At 39.5% G+C, this 13,078-nt stretch overlaps 1 protein-coding gene across 1 annotated transcript in view; it reads left to right on the top strand.

Moving 5' to 3' along the window:
- Window positions 1–1,192: 1,192 nt before the first annotated feature.
- LOC104280039 (transcription factor RFX4-like) overlaps window positions 1,193–13,078 on the top strand; it is a gene marked incomplete at its 3' end in the record, with an annotated part of 14,428 nt that continues 2,542 nt past the window's right edge. The window contains exons 1-3 of the mRNA XM_009877567.1: window positions 1,193–1,271; window positions 1,830–1,916; window positions 9,921–9,981. Of these exons, the coding sequence (XP_009875869.1) occupies window positions 1,193–1,271; window positions 1,830–1,916; window positions 9,921–9,981 (227 nt within the window). The remainder of the gene's footprint in view (window positions 1,272–1,829; window positions 1,917–9,920; window positions 9,982–13,078) is intronic.

The following is a 13,078-nucleotide window of genomic DNA, read 5'->3' on the forward strand; positions in this document are numbered from 1 at the left end:
TTGACGGGAGAAGAAATATCCTGAAAAAAATCCATTGACAACAAGAATTATTTTTGCTGATTTTCTCAAAGGAGCAGGCTATAGTGAAGAGGCTCCTTAGGCACAGGACAGTTTGGAGGTGAGGAAGACACACACAAGAACACGCTCGCAGCAGTGAAGGCAGCACTGCAGCCTGTCCCTGCTGTGAATACCTGGGCAAACAGGCAGAGGGAAGGGAATGGCCTGGAGCTGCCACAACCTCTTTTATACTGCCTGAAAACCAGAAGCACACAGAGCAACAGCGCCTGGAGTCTCGTGGCAGAGCCTGGAAGTCATCTCTGCAGGGCTCGCAGCACACCCTTTCTGAAGTCCTTTGCAGAGGCTCTTGCCTTTTTGTTTGCGTGACAGCAAGGAGTGTGTGTGCAGAGGAACATACATGAGTTTTTTGCAACTGCCTGGGTATAAAAAGCTTTTTAACCACAGGATGTGTTTAGCCATGACTATTCATGTATTTATTTGTTGGCAAACTAGTGCTTGAATCAAGTCACACCACCTTCTACCTTCTATAAACCAGAGGGGCAGCTTTCCCAAGCCACTGGGCTCCTCAGGCCTGCTGCTGTGGTGGGCTCTCTCTGGCTGGCAGACCGCTGCCTGTGCTGTGCAGGTAGCCTGATGTGTCTGGGGACTGCCTTATGGAGAGGAATCTGCAACCATTTCCGTGCCTTTGAAGGTGTTTCTGGCTCTGGCAGTTTGCTGACAGCGAGGCCTGTTTCCCTTTCTCTCTTGTGCATCTCTCGGCTCAGTGGGGTTGCTTCCTGCCATAACTCGTGGGGTTCCCTTGCAGCCTTCCCACCTACCCCTTTTTTCTTGCTTGCTTTGCCCATAGGAATTCTGTGAGCAGAAGTTCATTTCTGCCCACGTGCATGCCCTTGAAAAATAATCTTATGAGGGAGGTCAGTTTATTGTAGCAATACCCAGGGACTCCATGCAGACTCAAGGACTTGTATTTCATTGTTTGTCCAAGAAAGACATCAGAAGGTGCAACTTTTGCCCTGAAGACCTGTAACAGTAAATTCTGCTGAGCTTAGTGCATCCTGTAAAGTCATCAGGGGATGTATGTTATAGCTTCCAGAAAGAACAGCAGAGTCAAATCAGTGTAATGCCATACCTCATCTGACTTGCTGGAATAAATAGAAAATGAGAAAGAGGGAGGATGGGGGTGGCCGAGTACCCACCATGGAGTGGCAAAGATTCGAGTAGCTCAGTGGCTGCTGACCCGCTGCGTTGGACTCGTACCAGCGTGGAAAATATTCCAGTAGGGGCTGGGACTGCACCAGGGTGAATGGGCTCATAGCACAGGGCCTCAGAGAGTACAGTTTGAGCCGTGTTGTAACAAAAATTCATAGGAGTGATTGATTTTACACACATTAAGGGTTCTTTCGAACCCAGTGGAAATAATCGAGGACATAAGTCTTTGCCAGAGTAAGATGTAGAAATTAATGCAATTTATGTGTCTTAATTGCCCACATGAGATGATCTTTTTTTTAATGTATTGTGTGATAGGGAGCAGGGAGCATATCCCGAGGAGCTTTGTTATGTGCACAAAAGTGTTTCAGCTTCTGTGGTTTAAAAACAAACAAAAAATGAAACTAAAAAGCAACAGCTACGTTTGAAAGCAAGAAAGGATTTTCTTTTAAAATAACCTTAGATTGAGCATATTTTGACAGAAATGTTACAGAACACCATCTGTTGAAAAACAGCACTTTATTTACTTTTATATGTATGTTGGAAGTTGTTTGGTTTTTTTGCAAAGACAAACACAAAAAAAGAGCATCTTTGTTCTTTTGCAGAGAGTTGGATTGAACGGTGTCTCAATGAAAGTGAAAACAAACGTTATTCCAGTCACACCTCTCTGGGGAATGTTTCTAATGACGAAAGTAAGTAACTTGTCATTCATTTAAACCAAGTGTGAATATGTCCAAATGCTAATTTGCTATATAAGTTGCTACATCTTGGTGATAATTTCAGTACTCTGCAGTCTGAAGCATCAACTTACTCCAATAGTTTTATTAATTATGATTTCTTTTTAACATCTGGTATTTTGCATTATTTAAAATAAAATAAAAGGATATTTACTATTTATTAAACAACCAGAACAATTTGTGTGTCACTGAATAAAATGTGCTGTTGGTATTAGCTCATGAGTAAATCCATCTGTTTTACTTTTCACTGGTGAATACAATGTAGCTGAAGTAAGGGAAAAAATGTGCTGTTTTTCAATACTGCTATAGCAAATCATACATATAAAAATCTTTCTTTTAAGAACTAAACAATCATTAGATTAAAAAATACATATTAAAACATGATACTGCTTACATTTTAGTTATAGAGAGGAAACAATTTAGATTTATCTGATTTCTAAATAGCTATTTTTTCTAATCTCCTCTAGTTACAGTAATTTTAGATCTTGATTTTTAACAATAGCAAGGAATTAAAAAGACACCTTGAAATAATCTAATCGTTGCTTTTTGAAATTGCAAGATAATTTTCAGTTTACCATTTAGTTTTCCATGTTTATGCAATTTCTATTCTTCTTAATTTGTCTAGAGCAAAATGCTCTTCATGTTAGTTTTCCTCTCTGGAATTTGTGTTAGTTTGTCTTACAAGATATTAATGCAGACTGATTTCTTGAATTCAGGAAGGCTCATATTTTTATAACATCTAAACACATAAGTTTAGAAATGTAGTTTTAATAGCTTCTTAATTGCTGAATGTCTCTTTCACATTGTTTGCATTTTAAGAGAACTACTTTATTTTGATGTTACAACAGAATTATATGCCTTCTCGAAGAACAGTGTTTTAGTGAATGATGGAATTTGCTGTATTGGGGCCCTACTCTTATTTGTCCAGGGATCTCTTTTGAGGCAGTATCTCTTCTGAAGGGCAAAAGAAGTGTTAGAAACATGGTATTTATTCATGACTCCTAAGGTAGAAACTGTGGGCAAGGATCTTTAAAGGTAGACAGTAAAACTTGGACAGCTTTGGGGTTTTTTTTTATTTTAAAAATGAAAGAATTAGAAATTAGTTGTAGTGAAGGACAAAAAAATCTTGTTAATTTGCATTTTACGACAACCTATGAGACTTACCAAATTCATTTCACTTTGGCGCTACTGATAAAGTGATGGAAAGACTCTGTAATGAATGAGATGTTACTTCAGAGTTTTAATAGGATCAGAATTCAGGATATAACCCTACTGACTTTAGTGGATTTTCCTTAGTTAAAGACAGTATTGTCACGGTATTTATTTAGAACCACTAGCTGTATTAAAAAAATCTATATTATAATGTCAAAATTGTCAGTGTCCTCTTTGTTCTGTTCTAGATGTGTTGCTCTAAGTAGGTTGTAGCAAAACTAGCGGTAGCTTATTCCATTGTGCTTTCAGTTTAAATGCCAGCATGAGAAAACTTCCACGTACCTAGGGAAGAAGTTGACCTGCGTGGGTTAGGAAGAGCAGGTATTTCAGACGATGGCATTGAGAAGATAGGATGGTTGTTCGTTCTGTTTTCTGGTACTGGAGTTAAGAGGCAAACGATGATAATGAAAGGTGGCAAATTTAGAACCGACGAAACAAATATATGAAAGAATTTATCCTCGAATTTGTGTGCAGAAGACATTGCCACAACATATAATGGGAACCCAAATGAGGCTGATTTCATCTAGCTTCTTTCTTAATAGCCAGTTCTTTGGGATGTTTCCTTTGCACCGATACCAGCATTTCTGCAGCACAGATAAGAGAATGAATCCACCTGAAAAGTCGTCCTTGTTTTGGGGGTGCAGGAGGAGGAGAAGGAGAAAAGAAAGGAGTAGGGAAGCAAAATAAGCCACAATAATCTGACAAAATCCAGAATGAACTAGAAGTTTCACCTCGGAAATCACTGTACTACATACTCCTTTCCAGCCCTTGAGTTCTTTCTAAAGTTTTTCTAACAGTGCTCACACACCAACCAAGAAATTTTCAAACCCTTGTGCCACTCTGTCTAGCCTCTGTCATATGTTTACAAACAGCAGGAGTCAAAATGTTTTGAGAAAACCTATGTATCCCTGTTCGAATTCTTCATAACAGTGGTCAAATTGCTGTTGTCAATGGAGCTCTAGTTTTCATCTGCAGCCAAAAGAAGGCATCATCTGTCTTTCTCTTGACTATTTTTTTTGGTCTTTACATACATTAGCTAGCTGTTGGCTGGACTCTACCAGGGAAAATGTGGTTTTGGTGTTGATTCATTTTTTGGCCTTGCACCCAGTGAAGACTAGGAGAATTTGCACTGTGAACTGATAATGTTCTTACTCAGCATTATATTTGTTCTTGTGACTGTTTTTCCCTGGATGTTTTTATGGTTCACAGGGTTTTAGGACAAGAGGAATAGTTTTGCTGGTCTCCTTACCTACAGTCAAAGTATGGTGCAGAACCATACTTCAGGCAAAGGGGTCCTTTGCAACCTTTTACTCCCATTCAGACACCTCCAGGCCTCTTGAACCTGCACTGTGCAGGGAAGCACTGTCTCATAGCTGTGAATTCCTATGGGTTTGTTGCTTCTTGGCGTGCTTTTTAATGTTTTTGGAACTTTTCATGACCTCTCCCAAAACACAGCTCTGATACTCTAATACAAAAATTCTAGGTAAATTTTATTTTAGTTTTTTTTTTTTTTAAACATTTTTCCTTCCATCACTTCCACACTCTACACATTATTCAAAAGATCGATGGGAAAAGAGAAAGGTGCAACCTCATATCTAATAACCGAAAAAAAACCCCACAATGTTTTCTGTTCACTTTTCATTGAGCCAGATTTTCCAGATTGAAATAGGGCATCTGAAGGAATACAGTTCAAGGATTATGATAGTTTCAACTTTAAAAAAAGAAAGAGTCATGATGTTACATGATGAAGTGGAGGGGTTGTCCACATGCCTAAATTTTTTTGCATATTTAGAAATATGAATGTGTAGACAGTTCATACGAGATAAAAGAAAAGATTCAGACTGCTTTTGGCACTTCAAAAGCGGTGTTCAAAACCCATATTCAAATTGGATGAAATGGAAGATCTATCCCGTAGTTTCTTCTTTTGGTATGAAATAAACCTCTTATACTTCCACTGAAAAAAATGTTTTAAAAGGAGCTACTTGGTTTCATTGAAATTTTTCTTGGGGAAAATTCTTTATTTTTCGATCATACCTACTCAGTTAGAACTATGCTCCCATGTTTTTCAGAGGGTTTTAAAAAATCTGGCTATTTTAAAACCATCGAATATATGCTGACAAGGCTGAATCTTATTTATGGCTACATGTAATAAGAGACGGGGTAGCTTCTTCCTATCAATTATAGCTAAGGGCAAATCACTTATGAGAGCAGTCAGAACTTGGACTGCAGGGGCTACAGAGGAAAAAGCTATTCCTCCAAAATGTGTGGACCTACCTGAACTAAGAGAAGGATTCTATCCACACAAAGCTACTAATAACACGTTACCTCTTCTGTGGTTTTGAAACACATGCAAGCAGCACTGGAAAGTACAGAACATTTGCATTATCTCTACAGCAAAAAGCAGAGATTTAACTCCAGTTATGACAGACTAATATCAGTATTTTAGAAAAAAGCATACTAATGCAGGGTCTTCACTTCGGGTTGTTCCGCTCACTGTGTTTAAGGCAGCATGCTTAAAGAGGTGCTGAGAGTAACTCCTATTGTCTCCATGTGTTGCTCCAAGAAGCAAGAAATCCCTTAAAATGGACCTAAAACAAAGTTAGAGGATACTGCTGAGGGTTTGGAGAAAGCCACAGACATGCACAAGGTACACACAGAACTCTATTCTGGTTGCTTTGGAACAGAGCTTTGAAAGCAGAAAGACAGAGCTGTTAACAAAGACACTTCCGTGGAGTTTGGGAAGAAAAATATTCTCTGGTATCTCTGGGAGCCAAGAAATACTATTTTTCTAGTACATTGATGGTTCCAGTTTTTAATAGCTCTGAAAGCCTCTTCCATGCTAAGAGGTTTACTTGCAGCTGTCTCAGCTATCACCTGCTTTCGGCTTGGGATGAGTACCAGGCTTCCCACCTAACCAGATGCTTTGAAGATATGTTTCCTTGGCATGCTGGTAGTCTTTCTACTGGCAGTGGAGTGAGATCTGCTCCTAGCAAATAGATTTGTCCCTGAGGTCCCATGTGTGTGAACACCTGCAGCTGTGCACCAAGAGCAGGATTTTTCCTTGTGGCTGCAAAGATTTTTCCCTGAAGAAACTGAAAAGTTTTGTTTTCTTATACAGAGATTTGATTTTGGGGGAGTATCCTGGGTTTAGCTAAAAACCCCAATTCTGTTTAATGATTTTTAATTTCCCGTTTAGTCTCTTCTAAAAGGCTGCACTTTCTGAAGTTAGCCACATGTTTTTGCAGACAGTGTGTGCTACTGGCAGTGATAACACCTGATGTTTACAGTTACTGCCTGGGACTGGGATGCAGACAGGTTCTTGCTGATACTTATTCCCATAGTGACCAAGGCCACTGCTGTCTCTTGTGTGCCACGCTGGGGGTGCTGGGAAGTAAGAGGGGTCACAAGGAAGTAAAAGGTTGCACCTCCGAGGGGTAATAGACAGGACAAGTGAGTATTCCGTTCCATTCCATATACATCATATTTAGTATAGACTGAGTGATCACAAGAGTTTCTGCACTTCCTTCTTCCTTCTTCTCCCTTTTCTGCAATGGCCAGTGTCCAGGGAGGACTCTGTCCGATCTTCTGTTTTTGATCTGGATCCTGAGGTCTTGAATCCAGCTCCCTTCATCCAGTTCCCCTCTGCCACTGAGCCTGGGTCTTCCCCAGTGCCACCTGCTCTGAAGCATCAGTGGGGTTTGCTATTGGGGGAAGGAGTTGAGTTCGATATCAAGCTTATATATAGTTGTATATAGTTCTCTATTTTTATCATTTCACTATTATTTCTATTATTTCATTAAAGCTGATCTAGTTTTTCTTCTCTAACCCGTAAGTCTGCCTTATTCCCTTTCCCTTCCGTTTGGTGGCAGGGGGGTGGGCAAGAGGGAGTTAGAGAGTGTCTGTGTTTAGTGACTGGCCCAGCCCTAGCCCGCGACAGGGAGACAAGCACTAATGCTGAAAAATGCAGTTTTGTTGAAAAAACAGTTGTTCAGTGGGTAATATTTTGATGAATAATGGTGATTAAGGATTTTTTTAAAATAAGTTTAAAGTCTATCAACCTCCTTCTTGATTTTATGATACAGCTAGTGGATAATGCTGAAGAGTCTTAAAGAAGGATCCTCAGGAAGCAGACATACCTGAGGAGGGAGGTTGAAATTGCAGTTTATGATCTTGTTGTTTGTTTGTGGTGTTAAAGCCAATCTTTACAGGGGAGGAGCCAAGTATGGCTGGCTTGTAATGTGTGTCAGAGGCCAGGTTAGGTAAAGCACCTTCTTACAGGTGCTCACTCTTAATGTGAGTGAAAACGGCAGGGAAGGGATGTAGAGACTCTAGTATTTTATAATTTGAATATCGACTTGATGTCTGATAGAGTACCACATATCCAGGGGAAAACTAAGTCTAGCTGGCACAGGTGAAAGCCATCTAATAATAGACATTTAGAATATTAGCCCCCTTAAATCAAGAAAGATAATAAAAAGTTTTATTCCAGGGTGGAGGTGATAGTACTCCTTGGTTTCACAGGCAGAGGTTTAAGACTTCTGCACCTTAATTAGACGAGGGCTTATTTAGATCAACGGCTTTCAGCCTTTCCAATATGCATCCCTCTAGCAATTTTCACCAAGGTAGAAGCCAACTATATACTGAACTTAAACTGGTCGGTGGTAGGCTTTGACACTGACACAGAAAATACTGATTAAGAAAATTGATAACTCTCACCTGTGAAGCAATAACCTTAATCTGAATGCAGCACAGGAGGAGGACAGGGTCCCCACATGCTGCTGATACCTAAAGGCAGCGTATTGGGTGGTTGTATCTCCCTGTGGGTCCTTGTTGGTGAGGCCTGTGTCCCCCACATAGCTGCCAGCTATAATTTTCATTACTAGAGAAGTAATGAAAATTCCTAGGGGTAGCTGGGAAGACACAGTGGGATGCGGGACTGGACCAGGCTTGGGTCAGGCCACCCACCTTTGCACCTCCATAGTGACTATGAGGCCTTTCACATCAAGGCTCACTTGCCCTCCCAGAAAGTGCTCTTGCACCTCTGAGCAAGGCTCCCTTGATCTCTGATGCCTGGAAAACTGTGAAACTCAACCCAGAAGGCTCTTCCCACCACACAGCAGGGCAGACATGACCATCACTCCTCCCCACGCCTCTCCTCAGGGAAGGCTGGAGTTGGGCGAGTTCTTCTTAGGGTGTGTGTGCTGGGAAAAATGGTGGGTGTTGCAAGAGGGGACATCCCTGACTGTTTTATCCACAGACTGGTTTAAACCCGGAGTGCAGGGCTCTGCCTGACACTGCTGAGAAGGTGTTTGTGCCACCAGCGAGGCTGGGGGCTGTTGCTGAGCATCAGGGGCCTGTGGCAGCCAGGGCCGCTTGACATTCAAGCCCCGTGTGCCAAAGGTTTGTTGGATGCCGCTCGTTTGTTTAGGAAAAACAAATGAAAAACACAATTTAAAAGTGATTGGAAATGTGTATGTTGGTCCTATGCTCTGAATAAAAACCAGGCCCCTGAAAGGCAGGGAGGGAGTGTGCGGTGGTCCAATAATTAGAGGCCCTATTGTCATGCAGATGCAGGAGAGGGGCTGCGGGCAGTGTCTGCCCGTAACTGTAAATCTGGATTTTTGTGACATTCAGGGGACCAGCCTCACAGGCTGGAGGATGTTCACTTAACACGATTTGCCCTATGTGTTATGGAAGAAATATCGTGGCACAAGGACTGAAGACAGCTTTTTCCGAAGTTGGGTTTTATTTGTGCGCATCTGTTCTTTTGGACTGCACAAAAGGCTTCCTAATGGGGTGTGATGTTCAGAGGAGATAGCTCAGCTCCCCTTAAGATTCTGCATCCTAAAGGCTCACTTAAATAACTTCTAAAAGTTAATCGTATAAATAAATTAAATTTGCAGCATGGTGTATAGGCACAGTGGTTTACCTCATTGTTTGGGTATCAAAGCCTTCTAAGTTTAATGCTTTTGTCAGGGACAAAGTTGTTAAAATATCAGACTGGTTTTGGTACAACAGTGTTTCCCAGAAAATACCCTTCTGGAGTTGTTAATTTTGCTTCAAAACAGTTTTCATCTAGGAATGTTTATATATATATTTACAAATCACAATTTAATAGGACTTATTCTATAGGTTCTTTTAAATTGTTTCAGAAGAACTAATGTAAACTTGGAAGAATCTAATATTTTGAGAGTTTTATTTTGATTATCTTTTTCTTTATTCATTTGTTGTTCAAATTTTTGGGAAGTCAGCAACTCAGAGTTACCTTGGAAACAGCTAATGAGGAATATTGTTAGAAAAAATGTATGAAAAAGAATAAAGTATGTTCTATAATGTCTTTAGTTTCAGTTTTTATTGCTGAGAAATAATTTTTGTAGATTTATAAACATCTAGTATATCATATGTTAGGGTCACAGCAGTGGATGAACCCCATTAGGTTAAAGGTTTCATCTAATATTATACTTGGGTACGGTAAAAAAAAAAAATCCTTTCCAATGTCATTATTCCTATGTACCACTCTGCTCTTACTCTCAGTGATGTTTGCAGGGTTTCTTGCCTTAAGTGATATCTACAGATGCTAGTTTAGGGAACACCATTATTTGCATTTCCACAATTTATCCAATGCTTTGAGAAAGCTTTGGCACTTTGGAGTATCTTTTTTTTTTTGATCAGATAATTCCTTACCAGTTTACAAATGCCTGAGTAATTCTCACTGAAATTACATAGTGTTTTATTGTTTCTTCACAGATGAAGAAAAAGAAAATAATAGAGCATCGAAACCACACTCAACTCCAGCTACACTGCAATGGTAAGATGCCTTTAAAAAAAAATCAATAAAATCTGCAATTGATTTTAATTATACTTTTTCCAGCTGAAGTGAATAGAAGTCTTGGACATCTAATACAGTTCTAAAGATACTTTCACAATACGTGTTTAGTATCATTAGTATCCTCTACAGCATTTCTCAGCTAATATCTTACTCTTAGGGGATTTGTTTGAACATAGGAGACCTCTGATACAGTTTAGAGTATCTACTTGGCATATTTGTTTGCCACCTTGTCAGATGGTGATTTGTGGTTTGTCATCGTTGTTACATTTGTTACAGAAAGAAAACTAGTACTGAGAATTTTTTCAAGACTCACTTTTTTTAATATACGATGCCAACCTTTACTGACTGTTTTACTGAAGTGAGATTTCTATAATTTAGAAGACAAAGAGTGAGGTTGAGCTTTGATTAATTTGTCATAACCCTCTTGCAGATTTAGTAAGAGGGAAAAAGGAAGGATGATTAGGGAAAAAGAAAGAGAGGATGGGAAGAGGATAGTTTGTGAGTTAGTCTGCTGTGCTATGAAAACGAATAAGTGCTGTTTGCTGTGGTTTACAGCAGTATTTTAGGCTGCATGTTCTGTAATGTTACTTATACTTCTGACATCCATGTCTATGGTCCTTTGGGCTTGTTTTTTTTTACATTTCCCTTAATTTATATTTTTAATTCTGTTTTAGCTTTCTTAATATTGTAAGTAATCAATCATCTTTCAGGAGGTTCCTTGCATCTGGCAGTACAGAGTTCTGTTACAGAGAAGCCTCAGAGCATGCTTATCTGAAAACCCATACTCCTTAGATTATGTCTTTTAAATAAAGGCCTTTACCTCATCTGTAAGTAGTTCTGTTTTTCTGGATGAAAAGAGAAGTTTATTGGCAAAAAGTTTGGGATTTTTTAGCAGAATGTTAGCAAAATAATTTTTCTGCTTCTATTAGTCTCTTGGGAGAGCTAACTGAACAAACAGCAAAGAACAATTCATTCAGTGAATTTTACTCTTTTTCTCTGCCTGTGAAGTTCTGTGATTCTGTGAAATATGCATTAAGAGATTTGGAGTGTTTAATCTATATTTGTTTTCTAAAGTTGAACAGATAAATTTTAGGTTTAAAAAAACCCCAAGACCTGTGGGTTGATTTAGAATAGGATGCTGCAAGTATTTGGTGTTTTGCCTTGCAGAAACCTGCAGATGCTTCCAGTGCAAATAACGAGATGTGCAAATATAAAAAAAAAAGGCATTTAGTTCTGAACTATTGTTTCTTTATACCTATTTTTATCACAGAAGTGCTGTTTTTCAGAAGCTGAAGAAAAATTAATAAAGAAAGGGAGTGACTACAGACAGAGAAAAAGTTATTAAAATAATAGTGAAAACTGATAGAGATATTTTATTATTGTCCATTATTCACCCATGCAACTTCAACACAGTTCAAACAGGATAACAAAGAACTATCTAGCTAAAATAAAAAAGCAGGTATGGCTTACCAGTCTCAAATTTGGAGCAGTGTTTATTTTGCAGTAGAGTCAGTTAAGAGTCTTTTCCACAGGAGCAAATAACACAGTAGCCAAGAAGTCAGAGTTAATTAGAACGTGCCAGTGATACTGTTCCCAACAGAAAACATGCAAATACTGTAAACAGTCTTTTGCCAAATACCTTCAAGCTTCCTCAGTCATGAAGGTTAATAAATCCCTAAACTCCTGGGATATTGAACCCTGCTGGAATGCAATGTGCACGCTAATGCTCATTCAGCAGTGTTTGCAATAGAATTCTAGAATTCTGATTCTGAAAAGGCTGCTTACATCATCTTCCCTTCCCCCTTGCTAGTGTACTAGCTTATTACCTGTCATTTTATTTTTCTTACATGTTTAGGTAGGTTGGGCACTCTCCTTTTTGAGTCTTTTGGAACATCTGCAGTTTCCTCCATTCACTTTTCCTCCCAAAAATACGTGAGGGAACAGAAAGCAATGATGTTTTCAAGTTTAATTTCTGTAGCTGGTGTCAAACTAAATGATACAGCTCGTTAGAAGACCTGTAGGTAAAATTTTCCCAGCTTGGTAGCTGTATGATAGAGCAATTTTCTGGTGGTTTCTCTCTGCTTTTCAGCCTACGTACTGCAACTTTGAATTGCTGTTTTCTGAAGAAACTGTGCTACTGGGCTTGGTAAGATTAAATAAAATGACAAGCTCAAAAATCATGGTTGAAGTGCTAAAAGTAGTAAGCTGGCTTTGTGTGAAGGTGTTGAGTTTCCTCTGTTCTGGAAAACCAGACCCGTTTGGGTCAGATTATTTGTACTCTGGTAGCACCAAGCAACCCATGGGTCGGTAAACTGTTGTGGTCAGCACGGTACAAATGCCGCACAGAGCACTTCTTGTAGGTTTAGCTTCTCGTGTTTGACAGTTTCGTCCACCCAAGCCTCAGACCAACTTTTTGCACAGACAAGACAAAAGACTAAATATATGTGGATATGCGTCAGACGAGCATGCGTCCTACCCCCTTACAGAAATGTCTGATCCAGATTCAAGTGATGGAAATGGTGGGGTAAATTATTGACCAAATTTCAGGCTAAAGTACCAAATTTGCCTCGTTCTGGCAAATGGAAGTACCACAATTGTCTGCAGTATCTGGTGTCTGCCAAGTTGAAGCTGGTCATATTTTTGCTGTTAGAGGCTGCTGTCTTTACATCTAATGAAGGCAAGGGAGCGTTGGAAAACAGAACCAGAGGAAATGTCAGTAGCAAGGAAAAAGGAGAGGAGGAATGTGAAGCAAAACTTAAGGGAAATATGTACATTTTGTCACATAGGTCATATTGCCATCACCTGTATTAGTTATTTTGTGCCTGGCATCTTGCCGAAAAGAGTGAACGACATCAGTCCCATGGGAATCTACCCATAAGGCTTATGCCTCTCCAAAGGCGAAGCACATTGAGCACTGCAAATAAGGAGGAGGAAGAAGTAGCTGAAGATGCCAGGAAGTGTGTCTGGATGACTGTCAGCCTGGCTAAATATCATTTTCCTGGAAACAGGAATGATTTTGTTTTGTTTTATCGATGACAAAAAATGAAGTGAAAGGCTTGGTAAATGTAGCATTCCT

This window comes from Apaloderma vittatum, unplaced genomic scaffold (assembly GCF_000703405.1).
Source record: "Apaloderma vittatum isolate BGI_N311 unplaced genomic scaffold, ASM70340v1 scaffold6251, whole genome shotgun sequence".
Taxonomy (NCBI): domain Eukaryota; kingdom Metazoa; phylum Chordata; class Aves; order Trogoniformes; family Trogonidae; genus Apaloderma; species Apaloderma vittatum.